At 39.0% G+C, this 27,222-nt stretch overlaps 1 protein-coding gene across 1 annotated transcript in view; it reads right to left on the bottom strand.

The window, feature by feature from the left end:
• The window catches only part of SYN3 (synapsin III), a 159,761-nt gene that overhangs the window by 111,965 nt on the left and 20,574 nt on the right, over positions 1 to 27,222 (bottom strand). The window contains exons 2-4 of the mRNA XM_075275357.1: positions 19,036 to 19,436; positions 12,121 to 12,178; positions 1,717 to 1,808 (exon numbers count right to left, since the gene is read on the bottom strand). Of these exons, the coding sequence (XP_075131458.1) occupies positions 1,717 to 1,808; positions 12,121 to 12,178; positions 19,036 to 19,352 (467 nt within the window). The 5' untranslated portion in view covers positions 19,353 to 19,436. The remainder of the gene's footprint in view (positions 1 to 1,716; positions 1,809 to 12,120; positions 12,179 to 19,035; positions 19,437 to 27,222) is intronic.

Raw genomic sequence — 27,222 nt, 5'->3', positions numbered from 1 at the left:
TCTTCAGGTGTTTTGGTGATGATTGATAATTGAGGAGATCTTTAAGGGGTTGGTGCTCCCACTTCGCTCATGGTCGATGGGGCAAAGGAAAAGAACTTAAATTTTGAACACCCCAATGGGATTTGAGTATCCAAGAACATGAAATTTTGAGGTCCACAATCTGAGAGGTTCAAGAGTCCAGTCCATTGACTCTTATGTTTTCCATTGAGTAATTGGTCACATGTTCTCACGTCAGGACATATTGAGAGAGGCTAACCAATGTCACCATCGGGAACTTAGTTTTTCTTCATATAAAAGTGTTTTTTGGATAATAATTGATGACTGGGTTGTTCTTGAAGGGGTTGGGGCTAATATTTTGTTCATAGTTCATGGGACAATGGAGGAGAACTTGAATTCCCCACTCTAATGAGATGTTTCTTCAACAAGATAAAATGTTGGTGTCCATAAGCTGAAAGGCCTAGAGACTAAATATACTACCAGTTCCCATTGGGGGAGTAGGAACTTAGTCTTTCTCTCGGTCTTTGGATGATATCTAATAAATGAAATATTTTTTACGAGGTTTGTGCTCGTTTGGGTCAATGGAGAAGAACTTGAATTCTCTACTTCCCCATTGAAATTTATTTTGTCGAGAAGATACAATTTTGGTGTCCACTAAAGGCCTAGAAACTAGATAAAGCACCAGACCCCATCACCTCTCATCGTAACCATGTTTTCCATTGGGTAATTAGTCATGTTCTTGTGGCATCCAAGTGGTGCTGGTGCCAACTCTTTCAAGAGAGGCTAACCAATGTCACCATCAGGAACTTAGTGTCTCTCCATGTCAACGTGGATATCGGATGATATTTAATAACTGAGAAGATCTTTAAGGGGTTGGTGCTCCCACTTCGCTCATGGTCGATGGGGCAAAGGAAAAGAACTTAAATTTTGTACACCCCCAATGGGATTTGAGTCTTCAAGAACATAAAATTTTGAGGTCACTCACGGTTTTATGGGCCAACAGAGGACGACTTGAAGTCTCTACACCCCCCATGAGATTTACCTCTTCGAGAAGGTAAAATTTTGATGTCCACAAGCTGAGATGTCTGGGAACTGACCATGTTTTCCATGGTCACAAATCATCGTGTCTGGACCTCTTGCACAGTAGTATCTACAATGACCTTCATAAAGTGGCGCTCGTGCCAACTCTTTTGATGAGAGGCTATCCAATGCCACCACCAGGAGCTTAGTCTTTCTCATGGAAAAGAGATCTTTGGATTATCATGGATTGGTGAGAAGATCGTTGAGAGTTTGGTGCTCACATTTGGGAAAATGGAGGAGAACTTGAATTCTCGAACCCCAGATGAGACTTGTTTCTTCTTTGGTGTCCACAAACTGAGAGGTCCAAGAGTCCTTGGAACGGAGTATAGTACCAGACCCCATAACAATCGTAAAGTCTGCCTTCTGTGTTCAGGACCATCATCTCAGGTGTCACGTTATGAAGACCCCAAACTCTAGTTTATGTAGAGTTTGGGTATAGTAGTGGAGTAGAGTGGTAGTCGTGGTATGGAAGTTATATGGTGCCCGGTGTGCCCATCAGGAGTGATGTGTATATGATATATCCTATGTGTACATTGCTGATGGTGGGAGCCGTGTACCTTGAATGTGTGCAGGACTACAAAATTGGGACAAAAACAGCAAACCAAAAATGTAATGTGGCTATTCCAGAGTATGTCGTACCTGACAACCTTAGAGCCGTTCCTCATCACTTGCATATCCACCATGCAGCCCCCGTTCACATATGCCGCCAGGTTTATCTCGGAGAACTCCGCCTAAAAAAAGAAAGAAATATATATTTAGTCATTTTTAAATATTTGGAAGTTTTTGAGAATTTTCCAGGAAAATAATTTTTTTTCCCATTCTCTAATCCTGAAAATTTAGGTAAAATTGAGGCTCAGAGGCCTAGAAAAGCTGGGTGATAACCATAGATAAAAGTCATTTGGGACACTGGATAATAAGTTCTGTCCTGTTACAGCTGCTCGGCATTGAGAGGAAAGGCACGTGCTTAACCTGCTAGGAGGGTTTCCTGCTGGCTGCTAAATTTAGCAATTTCAGATTTTTTTTTTTCCGGTTCCAGCAGTTTCTGTAGAGAATCATCTAGATGTACAGACAGCGCTGGACGGCTTCACATGTCAACAACTTCACTGTAAGCTGCACAACCTGATCAAAGGCGGCGGCTGCACCACAGGCGGCTGGAGAACGCAACACCGTGATGTCTGAGAGGATTGATCAAGTTACAGAGATTCAGAGTCACCGAATGATTAGGAGGGATTGGTCAGATCAAGAGAAGAAACGCCAGCCAAAATCATCCCAACCCAAAGTGATCTCATTACAGGCAAAGGAATAAGTGATGGAGACTCATATCTATAAAAGATCAGGTCCAGTCATATATAAAGAGCTTCCTGATATAATACTGCCCTCTATATACAAGAATATAACTACTATAATACTGCTCCTGTGTACAAGAATATAACTACTATAATACTGCTCCTATGTACAAGAATATAACTACTATAATACTGCCCCTATGTACAAGAATATAACTACTATAATACTGCCCCCTATATACAAGAATATAACTACTATAATACTACCTCCTATGTACAAGAATATAACTACTATAATACTGCTCCTATGTACAAGAATATAACTACTATAATACTACTCCTATGTACAAGAATATAACTACTATAATACTGCCCCTATGTACAAGAATATAACTACTATAATACTGCTCCTGTGTACAAGAATATAACTACTATAATACTGCCCCCTATGTACAAGAATATAACTACTATAATACTGCCCCTATGTACAAGAATATAACTAATATAATACTACTCCTATGTACAAGAATATAACTGCTATATTACTACTTCCTATGTACAAGAATATAACTAATATAATACTGCTCCTATGTACAAGAATATAACTACTATAATACTGCTCCTATGTACAAGAATATAACTACTATAATACTGCCCCTATGTACAAGAATATAACTACTATAATACTGCCCCTATGTACAAGAATATAACTACTATAATACTACCTCCTATGTACAAGAATATAACTACTATAATACTGCTCCTATGTACAAGAATATAACTACTATAATACTGCTCCTATGTACAAGAATATAACTACTATAATACTACTCCTATGTACAAGAATATAACTACTATAATACTGCTCCTATGTACAAGAATATAACTACTATAATACTGCTCCTGTGTACAAGAATATAACTACTATAATACTGCTCCTATGTACAATGAATATAACTACTATAATACTGCCCCCTATGTACAGAAATACTACTACAACTATCAATCTCGGGATGACTTCTTGCACCCTCTCTCCTTCTATGACACGTGCTCTTCATCTGACTCATTGGAAGTCTCTGCCATGTAAAGGGATTTATCAGATTTTTGGCTATAATACAAGAATAAATATAAAAATTCACAGAAAACCGCAAATTCCCAAAGGCCAAATGTGACTCTTTCCAGGAACTCGCTATAGCATGAACATTATTGAAACGCCCGTCCTCATCTGTTTTCGCTTTCCTTCTCTCTATCTGAAGTGCTGAGATACGGCCTCTATACGGTGACATTTGGCTGAGGGTCTTTTATATAATATTAAGGTCTCCCTATAGAAGCATAAGATGCGTTTCCTCTATGTAATGCACCAAAATTGTAAGAAAGGGCCTGCGGTATTCGTCTGACGTAATACCACTAGGTGGCAGCATTCAGGCCATGTGTTGCTGATACAGCCAGTTTAGCATCGTACAGCAGTGACACCTAGTGGCTGAAACATCATGAAGTGTAAGAATCCATTTCCTGATATCAGGGACAATTCACCTGTTTTCTGGTGTGAATTATAGTAAATATGTCAAGGCGACTCGCCCCCTGTTTCGGCTGGCCGCCATGTTGTATCAGACTGAGATGTCCCTCTCCTTGGGGCCCGGGGCCCTTACAGACATGTATATGACGTAGGGGGAAGGTACAGGGTCGTACCCTGGTAAATATTTACACACTCGCCCTCTGCCCGGACCAGGTCGTTTGTCTCCTGGAAGTCTCGTCCGGACTCGGTCATTTACTAATTATGTTAAGTATTTTATAACTTCCTATATGGCGGCCATAGGGCGAGTCTGTCTGCCGGCCATATAGGACTCTGGCGCCTGGCTCATGATCCCTGTATAAGTTATTACCATCACAACACTGCAGATCACTCCACTTTCTGCTGTCTCATGGTCACCCAGCTTTCCTTGGATGAGATATTCCGTTCTCAGCCTTGCTCGCCATTTACAGTCCAGAGGAATTGGAAACCGCGGCCGACATGTTTATTCTAAGCAGGAAATCTACGTTATTCCGTTAGTCGTGTACTGACACATCCTCCATCGGAGGTCAGGAACATATCACTGCATAATGGGACAGATTTGCCTTTCAGGAGTCCAGGAAAGCTGAGTGGATCGGTTGTTATTCTGGCCGCACTAGTTGTCACCCAGCTTTCCCAGAGACACGAGCGCTTCTATTAGATTTCCCTCAGTGTGACCTTATTATGGCGGCCGCTTTCCCACACCCTCCTGTGTTTACGCCATGGCTGTAGACAGGTCGGTTGTCGCAGTAGGATATCCTCTGGACGTCCTGTCCGCAGATGAGCGCTGAAGCCAGTGCCGAGCTGTTTGCCTGAAATCTCATGGCGGTTGGCGGTTTCTGTGTAGTTGGGGAGGGAGGGTGTCAGGCGGAGGTTAGCGATGACTTATCGCCCTGGATTGTGGATGAAATGTGTTTACACTGCTAATTATATCTCATTCTCAGCTCCCACGGTCTACAGCCATCCCATCCCACCGCTTTACCCACCATATACCGCATAGAGTGGAGGACACCGCCATCACAGTCCCAAAATAGAGGAAACTTATTTTCTGTATATAATAGCTAAATACTGTATACAATCACTAATGTAAAATGTCATATACAGAGCTGTAGTCATGACCGACCTGACCCTACACTGCGTAATGCACCCATATAACTACTATAATACTACTCCTATGTACAAGAATATAACTACTATAATACTACTCCTATGTACAAGAATATAACTACTATAATACTACTCCTATGTACAAGAATATAACTACTATAATACTGCTCCTATGTACAAGAATATAACTACTATAATACTGCTCCTATGTACAAGAATATAACTACTATAATACTGCTCCTATGTACAAGAATATAACTACTATAATACTGCTCCCTATGTACAAGAATATAACTACTATAATACTGCTCCTATGTACAAGAATATAACTACTATAATACTGCTCCTATGTACAAGAATATAACTACTATAATACTGCTCCTATGTACAAGAATATAACTACTATAATACTACCTCCTATGTACAAGAATATAACTACTATAATACTGCTCCTATGTACAAGAATATAACTACTATAATACTGCTCCCTATGTACAAGAATATAACTACTATAATACTGCTCCTATGTACAAGAATATAACTACTATAATACTGCTCCTATGTACAAGAATATAACTACTATAATACTACTCCTATGTACAAGAATATCACTACTATAATACTACTCCTATGTACAAGAATATCACTACTATAATACTACTCCTATGTACAAGAATATAACTACTATAACTACTATAATACTGCCCCCTATGTACAAGAATATAACTACTATAATACTGCTCCTATGTACAAGAATATAACTACTATAATACTGCCCCCTATGTATAGGAATATAACTACTATAATACTACTCCTATGTACAAGAATATAACTACTATAATACTGCTCCTATGTACAAGAATATAACTACTATAATACTGCTCCTATGTACAAGAATATAACTACTATAATACTGCTCCTATGTGCAAGAATATAACTACTATAATACTGCTCCTATGTACAAGAATATAACTACTATAATACTACTTCTATGTACAAGAATATAACTACTATAATACTGCCCCCTATGTACAAGAATATAACTACTATAATACTGCCCCCTATGTACAAGAATATAACTACTATAATACTACCTCCTATGTACAAGAATATAACTACTATAATACTGCTCCTATGTACAAGAATATAACTACTATAATACTACTCCTATGTACAAGAATATAACTACTATAATACTACTCCTATGTACAAGAATATAACTACTATAATACTGCTCCTATGTACAAGAATATAACTACTATAATACTACTCCTATGTACAAGAATATAACTACTATAATACTGCCCCCTATGTACAAGAATATAACTACTATAATACTACCTCCTATGTATAAGAATATAACTACTATAATACTGCTCCTATGTACAAGAATATAACTACTATAATACTACTCCTATGTACAAGAATATAACTACTATAATACTACTCCTATGTACAAGAATATAACTACTATAATACTGCTCCTATGTACAAGAATATAACTACTATAATACTACTCCTATGTACAAGAATATAACTACTATAATACTGCTCCTATGTACAAGAATATAACTACTATAATACTACTCCTATGTATAAGAATATAACTACTATAATACTGCTCCTATGTACAAGAATATAACTACTATAATACTACTCCTATGTGCAAGAATATAACTACTATAATACTACTCCTATGTACAAGAATATAACTACTATAATACTGCTCCTATGTACAAGAATATAACTACTATAATACTACTCCTATGTACAAGAATATAACTACTATAATACTGCTCCTATGTACAAGAATATAACTACTATAATACTACTCCTATGTACAAGAATATAACTACTATAATACTGCTCCTATGTACAAGAATATAACTACTATAATACTACTCCTATGTGCAAGAATATAACTACTATAATACTACTCCTATGTACAAGAATATAACTACTATAATACTGCTCCTATGTACAAGAATATAACTACCATAATACTACTCCTATGTACAAGAATATAACTACTATAATGCTGCCTTCTGTATACAGTAAATAGAGCTGCTATAATTGAGCTTCGATGTCCTGTACATAAATATAAGACACAGTATACGTTTTGTGTGTTGCGCTCCTGTAACCCCCTGGTTAGTGTATTTCGCAGGTCACATGTCGCGCTCGCTCTGTACGGTGGTTTTGCAGCAGGATTTGTGTTTAGTTTTACATCTCCTGTTAATACCGCAGTCCAGGTTCTAAAATAGATCAAACGCTGAGTTCTCGGCCGCTCTTATCTTCCGCGTCTTCCATGTTCCTTCCTTCGGTTTTGCTTCTCTGTGAAGAGTTTATTACTTTGCTTTCTGGCATTTCACATCTGCCAAGTTTCCGAGACAAAATTAGAAAAAAAATTTCCGAAAGGGAAGAAAAGCTAGACAGGTTTGTGTGAGAATAGACAGGAGAGGGGTAGATGAGAAGCAATCTCTGCCCCGGCCATAACACCGCGCAGGATGTGTCCTGTTTAGTCTTTTTTCTTTTGCAGTGTGTAGTATACCGCCTGGACATTACATACGTGATTTGTAAAGTGACACAGAAAATAGACAGAAATAGGTGGAGATCATCACCAAGTAGGCGACGGTCATCCAAATCTGACAGATCCAAATATGTAAAATCTAGGGATTCCGTATGTAATACAATGTATATAACTGGAGACCATCCACAAGTAGCCTCGTTCTGTATAAAGCTGGCAACTCTATTAAGTGGACCTATTAAGGTGGACCTACTCTATAAGGTGGACCTATTCTATAAGGTGGACCGATTAAGGTGAACCTTCTCTATAAGGTGGACTTACTCTATAAGGTGGACCTATTCTATAAGGTGGACCTACTCTATAAGGTGGACCTATTAAGGTGAACCTATTCTATAAGGTGAACCTACTCTATAAGGTGAACCTACTCTGTAAGGTGGGCTTATTAAGGTGGACCTACTCTATAAGGTGAACCTACTCTATAAGGTGGACCTATTCTATAAGGTGGACCTACTCTATAAGGTGGACCGATTAAGGTGAACCTACTCTATAAGGTGGACTTACTCTATAAGGTGGACCTATTAAGGTGAACCTACTCTATAAGGTGGACCTATTCTATAAGGTGGACCTACTCTATAAGGTGGACCGATTAAGGTGAACCTTCTCTATAAGGTGGACTTACTCTATAAGGTGGACCTATTCTATAAGGTGGACCTACTCTATAAGGTGGACCTATTAAGGTGAACCTATTCTATAAGGTGAACCTACTCTATAAGGTGAACCTACTCTGTAAGGTGGGCTTATTAAGGTGGACCTACTCTATAAGGTGAACCTACTCTATAAGGTGGACCTATTCTATAAGGTGGACCTACTCTATAAGGTGGACCGATTAAGGTGAACCTTCTCTATAAGGTGGACCTATTAAGGTGAACCTATTCTATAAGGTGAACCTACTCTATAAGGTGAACCTACTCTGTAAGGTGGGCTTATTAAGGTGGACCTACTCTATAAGGTGAACCTACTCTATAAGGTGGACCTACTCTATAAGGTGGACCTATTCTATAAGGTGAACCTACTCTATAAGGTGGAATTATTAAGGTGGACCTACTCTATAAGGTGAACCTACTCTATAAGGTGGAATTATTAAGGTGGACTTACTAAGGTGGACCTACTCTGTAAGGTGGGCCTCCTCTATAAGGTGGACTTACTAGGGTGGACCTACTCTTTTAGGTTAGACTAGGTTAGAGTAGGTCTATCTTATTAGTTCCACCTTAAAGATGGACCTACATTCTAAGGTGGACCTATTATGGTGGACATACTCTATAAGGTGGACTAACTAATGTGGAACAACTCTATAAGGTGGACCTATTAAAGTGAACCTATTCTATAAGGTGGTCCAACTCCATAACGTGGACCTATTAAGGTGAACCTACTCTATAAGGTGGACTTACTATGGTGGACCTACTCTATAAGGTGGACTTACTATGGTGGACCTACTCTATAAGGTGAACCTACTCTATAAGGTGGACTTATTAAGGTGAACCTACTCTGTAAGGTGGACCTACTCTATAAGGTGGACTTACTAGGGTGGACCTACTCTTTTAGGTTAGACTAGGTTAGAGTAGGTCTACCTTAATAGTTCCACCTTAAAGATGGACCTACTTTCTAAGGTGGACCTATTAAGGTGGACATACTCTATAAGGAGGACTTACTAATGTGGAACAACTCCATAAGGTGGACCTATTAAGGTGGACCAACTCTATAAGATGGACCTATTAAGGTGGACCTACTCTATAAGGTGGACTTACTAAAGTGGACCTACTCTATAAGGTGGACCAACTCCATAACGTGGACCTATTAAGGTGGACCTACTCTATAAGGTGAACCTACTCTATAAGGTGGACTTATTAAGGTGGACCTACTCTATAAGGTGGACCTACTCTATAATGTGGACTTACTCTTTAAAGTTAGACTAGGTTAGAGTAGGTCCACCTTAATAGCTCCACCTTAAAGATGGAGCTACTTTCTAAGGAGGACCTAATTTTTATGGTGGGCCTATAATTTAGGTTGGATCTTCTCTTTAAGACGGATCTACTACTTAAGATGGAATTTTTTCTTTGAGGTATTGAAACAGCTGTTACCTTGTGGTCAGTTGACAGGTTCCTCTCTTATTAAGGTGGAGCGCCACCTTTCAGGACTTACCGGCAGCGCGGCTATGTTTGGGTGTATTGTGGGTATTTTTGCTTCCTTAAACCAACACCCGTGACTATTTTTAATACGGGACTGTTTTCTCTTGGTTAGCGCCTCATCTCTGTATCTCCTTATAAGATGCCTCTTCAGCGTCTAGCGCCCCCTCCCTCTCCCGCCTCTCCGTCTTTATTCCATCCACATAAGAAATCCATGAATGGAGGGTTTGTTCTAAAATCAGATGTGGAGAATATTAATCTAATGATGGAATGAGAGCGGAGGTGCTCCGAGGAGCTGGAGTGGGGGTGCAACGGGACACAGAGATGGGAAGGTGGCATCTTGGTGACTCTATTGAAAGAAGAAGACAACGGGCAAGATGGGTGGGGGGAGCGGTTCGAAGGGGGGTCTTAAGACCCTGATAATTTCTCCAGTAAACAAGCTGAAAACTTTCTTCTTTAGGTCTAGTGCCAAGACAAATCTCTGTGCCCCAAGCACGTTGCTGGCACTGCAATGATCTTCATTGAGTCGTGTCTGGAGTTGGCAGGGGCGAGAGCGGCACGACATTGTGCCTTCACCCTGAGCGGTGATGCTTTTTGGCGCTGTGACACAAGAGGTCAGAAAGCGCTTTTTTTTTCACAGCTTTGAGAGGCAGAACTTCTCCGCTGCCAACGACTGTGGGGACAGGATCACATTAGACCATCGGTAATTAGCTAAATTCTTCTTAAAGGAAACCCGTTACTGGGTCCCTTTATATTAGGACGTCCATCTTACAGAACCCTGAATAATGCCGAAATACAGGGTGCTAATTGCTCCCAATGTGCCAGTCAGTTCCTGGTGCAACTTCGTCTTGTATCGGAAAGATGGGTACATCTGTCTTACAGTTTTGAGGAACGTTCTTGAGATCTTTTGTTGACTCTTGGATGGTTTAAAGATCTTCACAGTTAGTAACTACCTGTTTCTCGAAGCAACGTTGACATTGACCAATGGCCCCCACTACTACCTTGGGTTCCACCATAGCTGATCTTCTTGTCTTCTCAACCATTGAGTTGCTTAAATTCTTCTCTCTCGAGGACTCCAGGATGATGTAGAAGCTTGGAGATGTTGACCTTTCTAAATAGAAGGTAAGAATTGAAATCTACTCCCCTCTTCTTCTCGAAAGACGTTCTGGACATACAACGGTTCTCATGGCTCATTGATGTTGAAGGAAGATTCTTTATCATTCTGAATACATCCAAAAGACGGCAAGAATGTAGGTGGATACACGGCAAAGCTATGGGAAACCATAGTGGACCACCGACCATGCCTGATCTTGTCATCTATCATCTTCGTCTTCTGTTTTTTGGTTACAGAAAGGTTCCTGGTTGGTGACCCTCGTCCATGACAACCTCCAAACAAAGGCCATGGTCTTTTGCATTGCCTGAAGCTTCACAAAGAATGGTGAAGGTGGTTGATTAGGTCCCCATTAGATTTCGTTGAAGTTCTTCATGAGATCATAGATGATCTTTTTGGTTCTACTGCCAGTGTTGACTTTAGTAAAAGGATCTTCCTTTAGGTAAAGTCTTTAGTTGATGAGGAACTGATTTCCTCGCAGGATATGGAGGTGAATCCCCAATTGATAGACTTGCCAAATCTACCTGTAAGACAAGCTACCTATAATCTAACACCGCCCTGGTGTGCAAATTCTAAGGTTTCCCCGAGATATTCCCTAGAGCCTACTACAAGGCAGCATGGATTTGGATGCTTCAGGACCCAAGATGCAATGCCGGAACAAAGTGCTAGAGAATAGAATCACCAAAACGAGAACATAGAGCCAGAATACAAATGTAATCACAGGCAAGTGATAAATCTCAATGCCAGGTTTACATACCCCGCCTCAGCTCAAGGCTGGGCAATGAGGCAGCACTCTGGCACCTCAGCTCAAAATTCTGACTGACTGAGCCGACCCTGCCACAGTTTGACTGCTACACATGGCAGCCTTAAAGTAATGGTTGTGAGCAGTGCTGCATTGAAGGGAACGATGCAAGTAGGAGGGGCCATTTCTTAATGTTATGGTGCCAAGTTTTGGATAATACTGCCAGATGGTGCTAAAATCTGGTTATCATGAGATCTCACTGATCTGCTGTTACTCAGTAGTATCATAGTATTGCCAGTTAAATCTCATTAATTGTGACTTTTTGAGTGTCCCATGTATACTTTACCAAAGAGAACATCAGTTAACGGTATGATTTCTTGCAAATGATATGTCGGAATAGAACTTCCAATGAATGCAGGTGCTCCTACAGTAAGCCAGTCCTGATGATCAAGTGGCTGCGCTACATTGGTGGTACCATGAGTTCTGATTTCAGGACATCATATTGGTTGTGCAATTGTAATGTAACCCTAATAACACCTACCTGCTCCACCCGAATCTCATAATCCTTATTCACCTTCTTCCCTCTGAAATATTTGGCCCTGAAAGAAAAGGAAATAACAGATAAATATCACATGGTATCAGCTGTGATGGAAGACGCGGAGTCATATGTAACTGGATAACTACAGGACCACACAGTGATACATATTATATGCTTATACATAGGGGGAAGTATTATAGTAGTTATATTCTAATTCATAGGGGCAGTATTATAGTAGTTATATTCTTGTACATAGGAGTAGTATTATAGTAGTTATATTCTTGTACATAGGGGTAGTATTATAGTAGTTATATTCTTGTACATAGGAGGTAGTATTATAGTAGTTATATTCTTGTACATAGGAGGTAGTATTATAGTAGTTATATTCTTGTATATAGGAGCAGTATTATAGTAGTTATATTCTTGTATATAGGAGGCAGTATTATAGTAGTTATATTCTTGTACATAGGTGTAGTATTATAGTAGTTATATTCTTGTATATAGGAGCAGTATTATAGTAGTTATATTCTTGTACATAGGGGGCAGTATTATAGTAGTTATATTCTTGTACATAGGAGTAGTATTACAGTAGTTATATTTTTGTACATAGGAATAGTATTATAGTAGTTATATTCTTGTACATAGGAGTAGTATTATAGTAGTTATATTCTTGTACATAGGAGTAGTATTATAGTAGTTATATTCTTGTACATAGGAGCAGTATTATAGTAGTTCTATTCTTGTACATAGGAGTAGTATTATAGTAGTTATATTCTTGTACATAGGAGCAGTATTATAGCAGTTATATTCTTGTATATAGGGGCAGTATTATAGTAGTTATATTCTTGTATATAGGAGTAGTATTATAGTAGTTATATTCTTGTACATAGGAGTAGTATTATAGTAGTTATATTCTTGTACATAGGAGTAGTAATATAGTAGTTATATTCTTGTACATAGGAGCAGTATTATAGTAGTTATATTCTTGTACATAGGAGGTAGTATTATAGTTATATTCTTGTACATAGGAGCAGTATTATAGTAGTTATATTCTTGTATATAGGAGCAGTATGATAGTAGTTATATTCTTGTACATAGGAGTAGTATTATAGTAGTTATATTCTTGTACATAGGAGTAGTATTATAGTAGTTATATTCTTGTACATAGGAGCAGTATTATAGTAGTTATATTCTTGTACATGGGAGCAGTATTATAGTAGTTATATTCTTGTACATAGGAGTAGTATTATAGTAGTTATATTCTTGTACATAGGAGTAGTATTATAATAGTTATATTCTTGTACATAGGAGTAGTATTATAGTAGTTATATTCTTGTACATAGGGAGTAGTATTATAGTAGTTATATTCTTATACATAGGAGCAGTATTATAGTAGTTATATTCTTGTACATAGGAGCAGTATTATAGTAGTTATATTCTTGTACATAGGTGCGGTATTATAGTAGTTATATTCTTGTACATAGGAGCAGTATTATAGAAGTTATATTCTGGTACATAGGAGCAGTATTATAGTAGTTATATTCTTATACATAGGAGCAGTATTATAGTAGTTATATTCTTGTACATAGGAGTAGTATTATAGTAGTTATATTCTTGTACATAGGAGTAGTATTATAGTAGTTATATTCTTGTATATAGGAGTAGTATTATAGTAGTTATATTCTTGTACATAGGAGCAGTATTATAGTAGTTATATTCTTGTACATAGGAGTAGTATTATAGTAGTTATATTCTTGTACATAGGAGTAGTATTATAGTAGTTATATTCTTGTACATAGGAGCAGTATTATAGTAGTTATATTCTTGTACATAGGAGTAGTATTATAGTAGTTATATTCTTGTACATAGGAGCAGTATTATAGTAGTTATATTCTTGTACATAGGAGCAGTATTATAGTAGTTATATTCTTGTACATAGGAGTAGTATTATAGTAGTTATATTCTTGTACATAGGAGTAGTATTATAGTAGTTATATTCTTGTACATAGGAGTAGTATTATAGTAGTTATATTCTTGTACATAGAAGGTAGTATTATAGTAGTTATATTCTTGTACATAGGAGTAGTATTGTAGTAGCTATATTCTTGTACATGGGAGCAGTATTATAGTAGTTATATTCTTGTACATAGGAGTAGTATTATAGTAGTTATATTCTTGTACATGGGAGCAGTATTATAGTAGTTATATTCTTGTACATAGGAGTAGTATTATAGTAGTTATATTCTTGTACATAGGAGCAGTATTATAGTAGTTATATTCTTGTACATGGGAGCAGTATTATAGTAGTTATATTCTTGTACATAGGAGGTAGTATTATAGTAGTTATATTCTTGTACATAGGAGTAGTATTATAGTAGTTATATTCTTGTACATAGAAGGTAGTATTATAGTAGTTATATTCTTGTACATAGGAGTAGTATTGTAGTAGCTATATTCTTGTACATAGGAGCAGTATTATAGTAGTTATACTCTTGTACATAGGGGCAGTATTATAGTAGTTATATTCTTGTACATAGGAGCAGTATTATAGTAGTTATATTCTTGTACATAGGAGCAGTATTATAGTAGTTATATTCTTGTACATAGGAACAGTATTATAGTAGTTATATTCTTGTACATAGGAGCAGTATTATAGTAGTTATATTCTTGTACATAGGAGCAGTATTATAGTAGTTATATTCTTGTACATAGGAGTAGTATTATAATAGTTATATTCTTGTACATAGGAGTAGTATTATAGTAGTTATATTCTTGTACATAGGAGGTAGTATTGTAGTAGCTATATTCTTGTACATAGGAGCAGTATTATAGTAGTTATACTCTTGTACATAGGGGCAGTATTATAGTATATTATAGTGTATATAGAGTTTTTGGAGTACTTGTAGTCTCAGTAAATATGTCTCTCTATACACAGCGATCTCGGCCTAATGACCAGTAATTTTTGCTCCTGTTACATAATTTATAATTGTTGTGCTAGGTTCAGGTTTCTGCTCTTTGATGCCACTAGGGGGCCTCCCATGCTATGACTTACATCAGACAATGCTCACTCTGTTATTGCAGTGAGTAATCGGCTGGACATATTTGAAACACAAGCCCTTGGACTAGTATAATATTCATAGACTTAGGTCGCATAAACACTTGGCGGAAAAATACAATCCTACAACAGATTCTTGAATGTTTTGTAAAGGAAAGCATTTCCATGTTCCCAGCAGAACACCCATGGCTGCCGAGATCTGGACTTTGCCTTCTGTGGGGGGTAGATCTTGGGATCACTCTGAGCATATGAAACACGTCAGTGGTTACAATACTCGGCCTCATTCCACAGACTTACTAAAAACAAGTGTTGAGTATTAGGAGAGACACTATACAGAAAAGATGAAAAATTACTAATGTGGCAGCTCCACCTAGTGGCCAAATAATCATTAAAATGTTGTTTCGCGTAAAATTAGATGACTTGTCTTTATGGTGATGTCATATCACATCAATCCAAGCATGCTGTGGTGGACATAATATCACTCTGGCACACAGAAATTGGACAATTCTTGTACATGACATCATCACGTGCATCACATCACATACAGTCACATGACATCATCGGTGACATCACTAGACACAAGTTGGATCACTGGGCGCAGGGGTGAAGCAAACGTTTTGTTGGAGAACCAAATATTTTACAAACACAATCACTTACGATGGTGAAAAATCCCTTTAAGGAAGACCTTTCACCACCTTCACCCTCTTTGCATTCTTCAATAGCCGTCCCTTCACTGATCCTGGCACAGTTGGAATTTTTTCTCTAGCCCCGACCATTCCTGAGCAATTGTTGCTGTAAGTTTCAGCACCCATATGTCAGTTAGGCTCTCTACTGTAAAGTGGGCGGTGCTGAGCTGGAGAAGATAGTCTGAGACCCGCCCACCAAACAGTACAGGGCCAATTTAGCATCATGAGTGCTAAAACTTTTGGAACTGATTGCTCAGGAATGGTGGGGGCTAGAGAAAAAATTCCAACGGCGTTGGAATCAGTGGAGCGGTGACTATTGAAGGGTGGAAAGAGGGATTCTCTTTAAGTCATGAATTATTCTCCAGTCACATCCAAAGCTACATTATGAATGATCTCCTGCTTTTACTATTTTTTGGGGCAACTACAAGTCTCCAAATCTCAGTCCTGCTGGTAATATTAGTCCTGCTGCACATCAATTTGCTACATTTACACCCTTTTTTTTCAGTAATTTGCATATATAAGGTGTTAAATCGATAAATCCCTCTTGAATAAGATTCCCATCTCTTCCTCAGAAAGGGTCGGAGACATTCTCCCATGGGAATAAGTAGGATTCTTTTCTTTTGTGCCCTGATTTATTTTGGCTGGGGATTCCACGGCTTCTTCTCCCAGCGTAGACCCTGCTGTGTATGTAGATCATGTCCACTGACAACCCCGGATTAATCCAGAGATACGACACGTCCGGACAGCGTCTGCGGTAATAGAATGACCCAGCGCTTGTGAAATGTGTCGCCCACTGCGAGCGTCCCCCGCCATCACAGGCTGGAAGATCCGGGGGGACAAGGCTCTACTGTATGCCGGTATTGTGTGCAGATAATGATGGCAGCCAGGGGGCACACTGCCTGCTGGGAGATGGCGAGCAAAGATGGAAAAATGTTCACAGCATCTCACACCAGGGGCCCGGACCTCATCTCCACCATCACCGGGATCACTGACTTTCAGTCGCAACTACATTCTCATATGGAGCCGTAATAATGTGCAGAAATAGCGATTCCATTTACCGAAAATGTGGAGGGATTCCATTGTAACCAATATTAAGATCGTGTTCACACCATGTTTGGTGCTACAGAATAAAAGGAAAGAGCTATCAAGCTCCTCGGTGACCCACATACTCACGTTTCCCCATCTTGTATTTCCCCCTGAACCTCTGTAGGTGCAAAGTATTAAGCTTTGGGCCCCAATTCAATAATGTCTGGTCTGTGGTCTGGTCCAGAGGAGTCTGGTCTAGAGTGGGTCCATTATGGGGTCTATTCTGGGGTCTGAAGACAAAGAGTTTGATCTGGAGTCTGTTTCAAGGGTGGGTCTGTTCTGGGCTCTGGTCAGGAAGAGTCTGGTCTAGGGTTGTAGATGAGGTGTCTCTTCTAGAGTCTGTTTACATGGTGGGTCTGGTCAGGAAGAGTCTGATCTAGGGTTGTAGATGAGGTGTCTCTTCTAGAGTCTGTTTACATAGTGGGTCTGGGCAGGAGGAGTCTGGTTTGGGGTTCTGAAGATGAGGAGTGTGATCTGGAGAAGGTTTAAAGGGTAGGTCCAGACTAGAGGCTGGTCAGGAGGAGTTTGGTCTGTGGTATGGTCAGTAGGAGTCTGGCTTTGGGTCTACAGAACAGCAGTCTGGTCTGGGATCTGTTTTAAGGATGGGTCTGGTCTGTGTATGGTCAGGATTCTGGTCATGGGTCTACAGATGAAGAGTCTGGTCTGGATTTTTTTTCAAGGGTGGTTCTGGTCAGCAGGAGTCTGGTCTAGGGTATGTAGAAGAGGGGTCTCTACTAGAGTCTGTTTACATGGTAGATCTCATCTGGAGGCATCTGGATTGGATTGTGGAGATGAGGAGTTTGATTTGGAGTCTCTTTCAAGGGTACGGTCTGTGGTACGGTCAGGAGGAGTCTGGCCATGGGTCTACAGATGCAGAGTCTGGTCAGGGATCTGGTCTTGGGTATGGTCAGAAGGAGTCTAGCCTGCAGTCAGGTCACGAGGAGCCTGGTCTGGAGTCTCAAGATGCAGAGTGTGATCTGGAGTCTGTTTTAAGGGTGCGTCTGGTCTGGGGTCTGGTCAGGTGGAGTCTGGTCTGCGGTGCGGAAGAGTCTGGTCTTTGGTTTATAGATATGGAGTCTGGTCTGGAGTCTATAAACTAGGTAGGTCTGGTCGAGTGTATATGTACAAGGGAGGTCTCGTCTAGGGTTTGTATACTAAGTGTCTATATCTTTACTTAGGGGGTCTCTATTCATTTCGGGGTGTGCTGAAGGGCGTCACACATACTATTTAGGATTCCAATTTGTCCTATAGAAATGTTATGGGGTACACAATTGTATGTACTCTATGAGCACGTTCACTGATGCACATTTGCACACGATTCACACGTTTCACCCTACGTGCACAGACACAGGACCCTTTAAGAACTCTTATCAGTACAACAGTGACACCTAGTGTCAAAATCTCCAATTACAGCAAATCTTCAAAACCAGGCCAATTTGCCCATCGTATCCGTCATGGGGGCTAGGGGATGGCCAGTCATACTGTATATATTAGGGTATATTATACTAAATAGAACCTACTTGTGCCGTATATAGTATCTACATAATAATACCAATCACATAGAAGTGCTGTATAGTGCTAACATAATATTACTATATACTGCATAAATAATACCGCCATATAGTAAGCATGTAACAGTTTGAGATAGAGCCCAACTAATGATACCATACATATAACATATAAAAGTATCATAAAGTATATACATAACAATGCCAAAAGCGCCCACCTAATACCGCCATAGATTGCTTTACCTACGTACAATAATAGTGCCATTAAGTGAGCACATACTGTTCCTAATACTGCCATATAGTGTGTGCATTCAAGTGTCAAATAGTTGAAACATTATAATGCATGTAGTGCCCATCTAATAGTGCCATATAGTAGTGTTGCAATTACATAATAGTGCCATATAGTAGTGTTGCAATTACATAATAGTGCCATATAGTAGTGTTGCAATTACATAATAGTGCCATATAGTGAAAAATATAATACTGCATAGTGTAAACCCAAAAAATTATTGCCATATAGAACCTTATAGAGCTATAGATATGGATTATCACATGATGGTGCAATAGCGGTGTATTTACTTACCAATCTGTATGTGCATCATCAATGACCAAGAGAATCTTGGGCTTCAGGACCACAGGAGGGGCAGGAGGACCGGTCTGCTCCACAAGGCCCGCAGCAGCTTGGGTGGTCTGCTTTACTGCATTAGTGATAGAGCTGAAGAGGCTGGAGCCAGATGTGGAGGAAGCGGGGACCTGCTGAGGGGGCTGCTGCTTCCTCTCCAGTGCCGGAGATACCGGGGAGCTGGTGGAGTTGTCAGGTCGCTGGAGATCCATCATGTAGCCATTGGGTAGGTTAGCCACAAAGCTGCTGTCAGAGAGACGTCTGCGGAGGAAATTCATGGCTGCGGCTCAGTGTGGAGAGTCGATGGCTTGTCAGGCTTGTATTTATAGGATCTTTGTGTTTCTTCTGGCACAACCTTCAGTCTAGGCTGAAAGAAAAGAAAGAAAATATAAATATAATACTGCCCCCCTATGTACAAGAATATAACTACTATAATACTGCCCCCTATGTACAAGAATATAACTACTATAATACTGCTCCTATATACAAGAATATAACTACTATAATACTACTCCTATGTACAAGAATATAACTACTATAATACTGCTCCTATGTACAAGAATATAACTACTATAATACTACTCCTATGTACAAGAATATAACTACTATAATACTGCTCCTATGTACAAGAATATAACTACTATAATACTACCTCCTATGTACAAGAATATAACTACTATAATACTACTTCTATGTACAAGAATATAACTACTATAATACTACTCCTATGTACAAGAATATAACTACTATAATACTACTCCTATGTACAAGAATATAACTACTATAATACTGCTCCTATGTACAAGAATATAACTACTATAATACTACTTCTATGTACAAGAATATAACTACTATAATACTACTCCTATGTACAAGAATATAACTACTATAATACTACTCCTATGTACAAGAATATAACTACTATAATACTACCTCCTATGTACAAGAATATAACTACTGTAATACTGCTCCTATGTACAAGAATATAACTACTATAATACTGCTCCTATATACAAGAATATAACTACTATATTACTACTCCTATGTACAAGAATATAACTACTATAATACTGCTCCTATATACAAGAATATAACTACTATAATACTGCCCCTATGTACAAGAATATAACTACTGTAATACTGCTCCTATGTACAAGAATATAACTACTATAATACTGCTCCTATATACAAGAATATAACTACTATATTACTACTCCTATGTACAAGAATATAACTACTATAATACTACTCCTATGTACAGGAATATAACTACTATAATACTACTCCTATGTACAAGAATATAACTACTGTAATACTGCTCCTATGTACAAGAATATAACTACTATAATACTACTCCTATGTACAGGAATATAACTACTATAATACTACTCCTATGTACAAGAATATAACTACCATAATACTACTCCTATGTACAAGAATATAACTACTATAATACTGCTCCTATGTACAAGAATATAACTACCATAATACTACTCCTATGTACAAGAACATAACTACTATAATACTACCTCCTATGTACAAGAATATAACTACTATAATACTACTCCTATGTACAAGAATATAACTACTATAATACTGCTCCTATGTACAAGAATATAACTACTATAATACTACTCCTATGTACAAGAATATAACTACTATAATACTACTCCTATGTACAAGACTATAACTACTATAATACTGCTCCTATGTACAAGAATATAAGTACTATAATACTACTCCAATGTACAAGAATATAAGTACTATAATACTACCTCCTATGTACAAGAATATAACTACTATAATACTGCTCCAATGTACAAGAATATAACTACTATAATACTACTCCTATGTACAAGACTATAACTACTATAATACTGCACCTATGTACAAGAATATAACTACTATAATACTACTCCTATGTACAAGAATATAACTACTATAATACTGCTCCTATGTACAAGAATATAACTACTATAATACTACCTCCTATGTACAAGAATATAAGTACTATAATACTACTCCAATGTACAAGAATATAAGTACTATAATACTACTCCTATGTACAAGAATATAACTACTATAATACTGCTCCAATGTACAAGAATATAACTACTATAATACTACTCCTATGTACAAGACTATAACTACTATAATACTGCACCTATGTACAAGAATATAACTACTATAATACTACTCCTATGTACAAGAATATAACTACTATAATACTGCTCCTATGTACAAGAATATAACTACTATAATACTACCTCCTATGTACAAGAACATAACTACTATAATACTACTCCTATGTACAAGAATATAACTACTATAATACTGCTCCTATGTACAAGAATATAACTACTATAATACTGCTCCTATGTACAAGAATATAACTACTATAATACTACTCCTATGTACAAGAATATAACTACTATAATACTACTCCTATGTACAAGAATATAACTACTATAATACTACTCCTATGTACAAGAATATAACTACTATAATACTACCTACTATGTACAAGAATATAACTACTATAATACTACCTCCTATGTACAAGAATATAACTACTATAATACTACTCCTATGTACAAGAATATAACTACTATAATACTGCTCCTATGTACAAGAATATAACTACTATAATACTACTCCTATGTACAAGAATATAACTACAATAATACTGCCACCTATGTATAAGAACATTACAATCTTTGGCAGTATTACATGTAGTATGGCTTGCAGTCAGTATCTCGCTTGCATTATTCTATCTCTCTGGTATAACACTCCATTTCCTGAGCAGTATATTGGCAGTATAATAATATCTCTGCTCTCCCTTATATGCACTGATGGCGGATATTACTTTGGTCCATTCTCAGCTATCACGTCCTGCGGTGACACACTGTGCCTGGACTATGTGCGGTATCGGAGCAGTGGAAACATCTTTGTCTAGAGTAATGATGGTTTGCGGTCACAAGGAAGGGGTTAATATCAGGACTCATTAGTTCCTATGGATATAAAGCCTCGTCATTGTTCTGTGATGGTCTAATTGGGTCACTGATACACTGTAACAAACCATCGGCTGTGACAAATCATCCTCACAAAAACTGGTGTTAGATATTACAGCTCAACCTCATCGACGCTAATAGGGCTGATGCGCAATATCAAAATTAAGGAATCGGTCATAATTTTCTAACCCTGTACCGCCCCTTTAAGGAGATCAGGGTCAGAGGATGGACCTTTATCTATTACCTAGTGTGGCTACACAGAACCTCTCTTACCCTGGAGGACTAAATATTACACCTAAACATTACACAGACAGGCAAGTGAATTGGATGGACAACTTGTAATGCTACATTTCACCTGCGGTGGTGCTGTTGGGAAATCGGACACTTTTTACCAGGTGACCTGTTAGATCACGGCTGATCGCTGCAGAATTTAGCAGAAGGACGCCCTGTGGTCATCTTATAATCAGTGGACACTTCTTTCGTGATCATCCTATCATTAGAGGACCCTTCTGACAAAAAGGATTGTCCAAGGTGGAGAACCCCTTTAATTCATTCTTTGCAAATAAAGTGTCCCGTCCCTTTAAGAGATATTTTTTGCTGTAATGGCGGATCAGTTACTGTTGGTTTTATCTCTTGGCTCATATCCGCACATATGCCCAGCAATAACATAATCCGCTGTGACATCTATGTAATCCCTGTATAATAGGATTTTTTTTTTTTTTCCCAAAAAATATCCACTTCCCTTTTCGGGCCATAGGTGGCGCTCTCATAGCAGAAATCTATGTTTTTAGGCTTCGGAGATATCTAATGTCTTCTGGTACGTCTTGGATAAAGGATTTATAGATGCGCCATGAGGGATTGTAGAAGCTAAGGAATTAAAAAAAATAAAATTAAATTTTTTTAAAAAAATTCCGATTTGACCTAATTTTATAAAACTGGTTTCTATCCATCTGCTGGTTACACTGGAGACAGCGGGGAGTGCGGTGTCACTGGGGCAGACGTATACGGTATGTAAATGGCATGTAAGTAGAGTACAGAGTCAGGGGCCGAATCCCTGAGAGATCAATTATACCAGGGGCCCCCGGGCACGGCTCAGTCAGGGGCCCCAGCTCCAATTACTTTCCCAAACACGGCCCCTCCGTCAGATTTTAATGTAATATATACCTTAGTAAGTGCTGTACGCTACACAAGGACTTGTCACTGCGATTTAAAGGAACTAGGCCACACTCCTTAAAGGGATTGTCCATAGTCGTGATTTTATCATCCAAAAAGATGCAAAATTCTGCACAGGTTAATGTTTAATATATCATTATAGCAGACGGGGCTCCGTTTTTCCGATACAGAGCTCCAAATCGCATGTATAGAGATTAAATTGTGATTACATGGAGTCTCCACTAGAGGGAGCTGGATATGCATAGAGTTCAATCATCAGGAAGTGTGCAGTGAGCTCCCCCTGGTGGTGCTGGAGGGAGAAGAGATTTCATTATATTACAGACCTGTTACACCTGTTAAACCAGGGTTTCATGTATAGCCTTTTTGTATCACTCAGCTTTCCCGAGCTTCTGAATGGACAGTTTGCTTATTTATGTAATGATAAAGAAATAGAACAAGGATCTTGGCACATAAATTAAGAAATTAAACACGTTATCCCTGCAGGATTCGGGGAAAGATGAGTCAGTTATAAAAACATCAGCACTTATTAGGAAAAAAATGGCGGCATCAGAACCTAATGATATAGTGAAGACCTGTTCATGGTCCTTAAAGGGAATGTCCACCTTTTTGGTTTATTGATCAAAATATGTCCATAATGCTGCAGGGATTAATTTTTAATATATCAATATATCAGGCGGGGCTCCATTTTTCTGATACAGAGCTCCAAACCCTCTGCATAAAGATAAAACTGTGACTACATGGAGTCCCCACTAGAGGGAGCTCACTGCATACTGGATTTACATAGAACTCAATAGATAGTAAGTATGCAGTAAGCTCCCTCTAGTGGTGGCTGCAGGGAAAAGAGATGTTACTTCTTCCTCTGCTCAATGGCAGTTTGAATGGAAAGTCTGTCTATTAATATTATGATATAGAAATGAAAACGAGGAACATTTGCCTTTGAGGATTCTGGGAAAGATGGATGACAATATAAAAGCGTCATCTACATGTATCTGTTAGGCTCTGTTCACACCTGTGATATTGGCAGGGGAACCAGCGGCCTGAAACAGATATCACTAAGAAACACAGTAAGGGTTAAAGAGCAAGGGTTTTCCTCAGCGCCTGAAGACGTCTAGAAGGAATGATGGAGGAGCTGCACCCAAGGCCTGACAGGAACCTCTGCTGCTGTCACTGTGATGGCGGCCGGGCTGGCGCGGCTGTGTGGGCGTCCTGTCAGCTCTCGTCAGCCGCCTCCTCTCCTCACAGCTCCAGCCAAGGGAGGATTCTGCATCAAGACTGCATGGCGGGGGAAAGTACTGCAGTGCCAGCTCTGTGCCCGGCCGGTGACAGCGCCACAGATGACCGACAGATGGCACTACAAGTCACAGCGGAGGCAAAAAGTCTAAAAAAGCTCAGGGTATGACATAGGAATAAGGGGCGAATGGAGGAGAGACAAGATGGTAAGAACCTCCACCCCGCCATCACCTACCCTGCTCCATATAGCAGTATTATATGCTGTATTTCGGCACTTTAAGAGTATTATATGAGCACTATATGGCAGTACTATGTAGGCACCCTATAGCAGTATCATGTGGGATATGATTGTATGACACCGTATTGCGGTATTAAGTGGCTTCCCTATTTTGGCACTTTACTATAGTAAGTAGTACATTGGCACTATATGGCAGTACTATATACGCACCCTATAGCAGTATCATGTGGGATATGATTGTATGACACCGTATCGCGGTATTAAGTGGCTTCCCTGTTTTGGCACTTTACTATAGTAAGTATTACATTGGCACTATATGGCAGTACTATATAGGCACTCTATAGCAGTATCATGAGGGATATGATTGTATGACACCGTATAACGGTATTAAGTGGTTTCTGTATTTCGGCATTTTACTACAGTATGAGCACTATATGGCAGTATTATATAGTGTGGTTACTTAGTTAGTGATTTGATGGTATAACACCGTATTGCGGGAATTAAGTGCGTGTGGTATTTTTGTATTTTACTATAGTATCACATGAGCACTATATGGCAGTACAATGTACGCACTCTATAGTCAATTAGTGATTTGATATTAGAACACCATATTGTGGTATTAAGTGGGAGCTGAAGTTTGGCACATTGCCGTAGTATACATTAGCACTGAATGGCGGAACTATATAGGCACTCTATAGCAGTGTCATGTGGGATATGGTTGTATGACAATGTATTGCGGTATTAAGTGGATGATGTATTTTGGCATTTTACTACAGTATGAGCACTATATGGCAGTATTATATAGGGTGGTTAGTTAATTATTTGATTGTATAACACCATATTGCGGGAATTAAGTGCTTGCTGTATTTTTGTATTTTACTATAGTATCACATGAGTACTATATGGCAGTACAATGTACGCACTCTATAGTCAATTAGTGATCTGATTGTATAACACCATATTGCGGTATTAAGTTGGAGCTGAATATTGGCACATTGCCATAGTATACATTATCACTGTATGGCAGTACTATATAGGCACTCTTTAGCAAAATTATATGGCTGCTGTTAATTAGGGATTTGATTGTATGACACCATATAGCGGTACTACTATTACACAAGCACTGTATGGCGGTATTATTTCCGTATTTTTTTTATATTGTTGTGTTACCTAAATGCTTCTAATTTATTCTGACTCGTTTTAGGTTACAGTTTATATAAAGATCTCTCCCGGCTTCATAGATTTGTCTATCCGCAATGGCGGGGAATCCCTGAGCGCAGTGCAGAACGCCGGCGGTGTAATTGAAGCTGACAGTGGCGGGAGGTCGGCCGGCGTCCATTCATGCAGATACATGTCTCCAGGAGAATAGGATCAATAACAAGATAATTGGCTGAAATTCTGGGCACGGCAGGAAAAGGCGGCCGCGCTTAATAGATAGGATTATGGCCGTATGTGAGGCGGGGGTGGGGGGATTAACTCTTAGACTGCCAGGACATCTGTAATATCACATTATATCCCCCTCCAGCTGCTCTGTCTGTGTAACTTTCATATACGTTATATATTTCTAGACCTCCGCTAATGCACCAGGAAGATCAGGATGAGCCGTTATATTACATTTCCTTATATCCACCCATTACCTGTATACATACGGTGCAGTATTGGCGACACTGACAATGAGTTGCCGGGGCAGTGACAAGGAACCCCTACAAGGTCATTCATTATGGTACGTTCCGGTCAGTAAACACAGACATGTTGATAGATTAGCATTGCGTTAGGGGGTCCAATACTTATGCAATTCCCTAAATCAGCCATTGACAGATATCCAATTTCTTGAAATTTTACTTATCTATTAAATGGGACATAAATCCGATCCTGGAAATGAGAAAAATCCATTGGGAAGGCGAAAAACCAAAGAAGAGGAAAATCCAATCGGCTTAATGGCTGCCATTTCATTACCGCCAGGTAGAGGGGGCCGAGAATTGCTCCGTAATTGCCCCTCCATGGGCCGTAAACCGGCCACACAAGGAGACTGTACCTACCACTAGGTCCAATATCTATACAGCAGCCCCATGCAAAAGTATTCACGCCCTTCTAGATTGTCAGCCACAGACTTGACAGGGTCCTTGTAATTGGTGGTCAATGGTCACAATGATATATATATCCCCTGCTATATCCCAGCAATGACTTACCGCCCCCGCTGCGCTCATGACTCACGCGTCTGTACGGATCCTGCACAATATTAATGATGCAACTATTTCCCATTTTTTTCCTGAGCTCAGCGATAGACCTGAGAATTCTGGAGTTAACGGAGTATATTAGTAATGGAGGAATCCCCCGGGATCGGCGAGCACTACCGCTGCGTGCAGCTACTATATATTATACTGTAAGACACTGCTAAATGGTGACTAGTGATCCTGAACCAGGAGACGGACTAGAAGAACATCTTACATACAGAAGGATGGAGCTAAGTAAGGAGGAAGGAGAAAACAATGGTGG

This window comes from Leptodactylus fuscus, chromosome 5 (genome assembly GCF_031893055.1).
Source record: "Leptodactylus fuscus isolate aLepFus1 chromosome 5, aLepFus1.hap2, whole genome shotgun sequence".
Classification (NCBI taxonomy): Eukaryota; Metazoa; Chordata; class Amphibia; order Anura; family Leptodactylidae; genus Leptodactylus; species Leptodactylus fuscus.
This window is presented reverse-complemented; position numbering and strand designations above follow the sequence as displayed.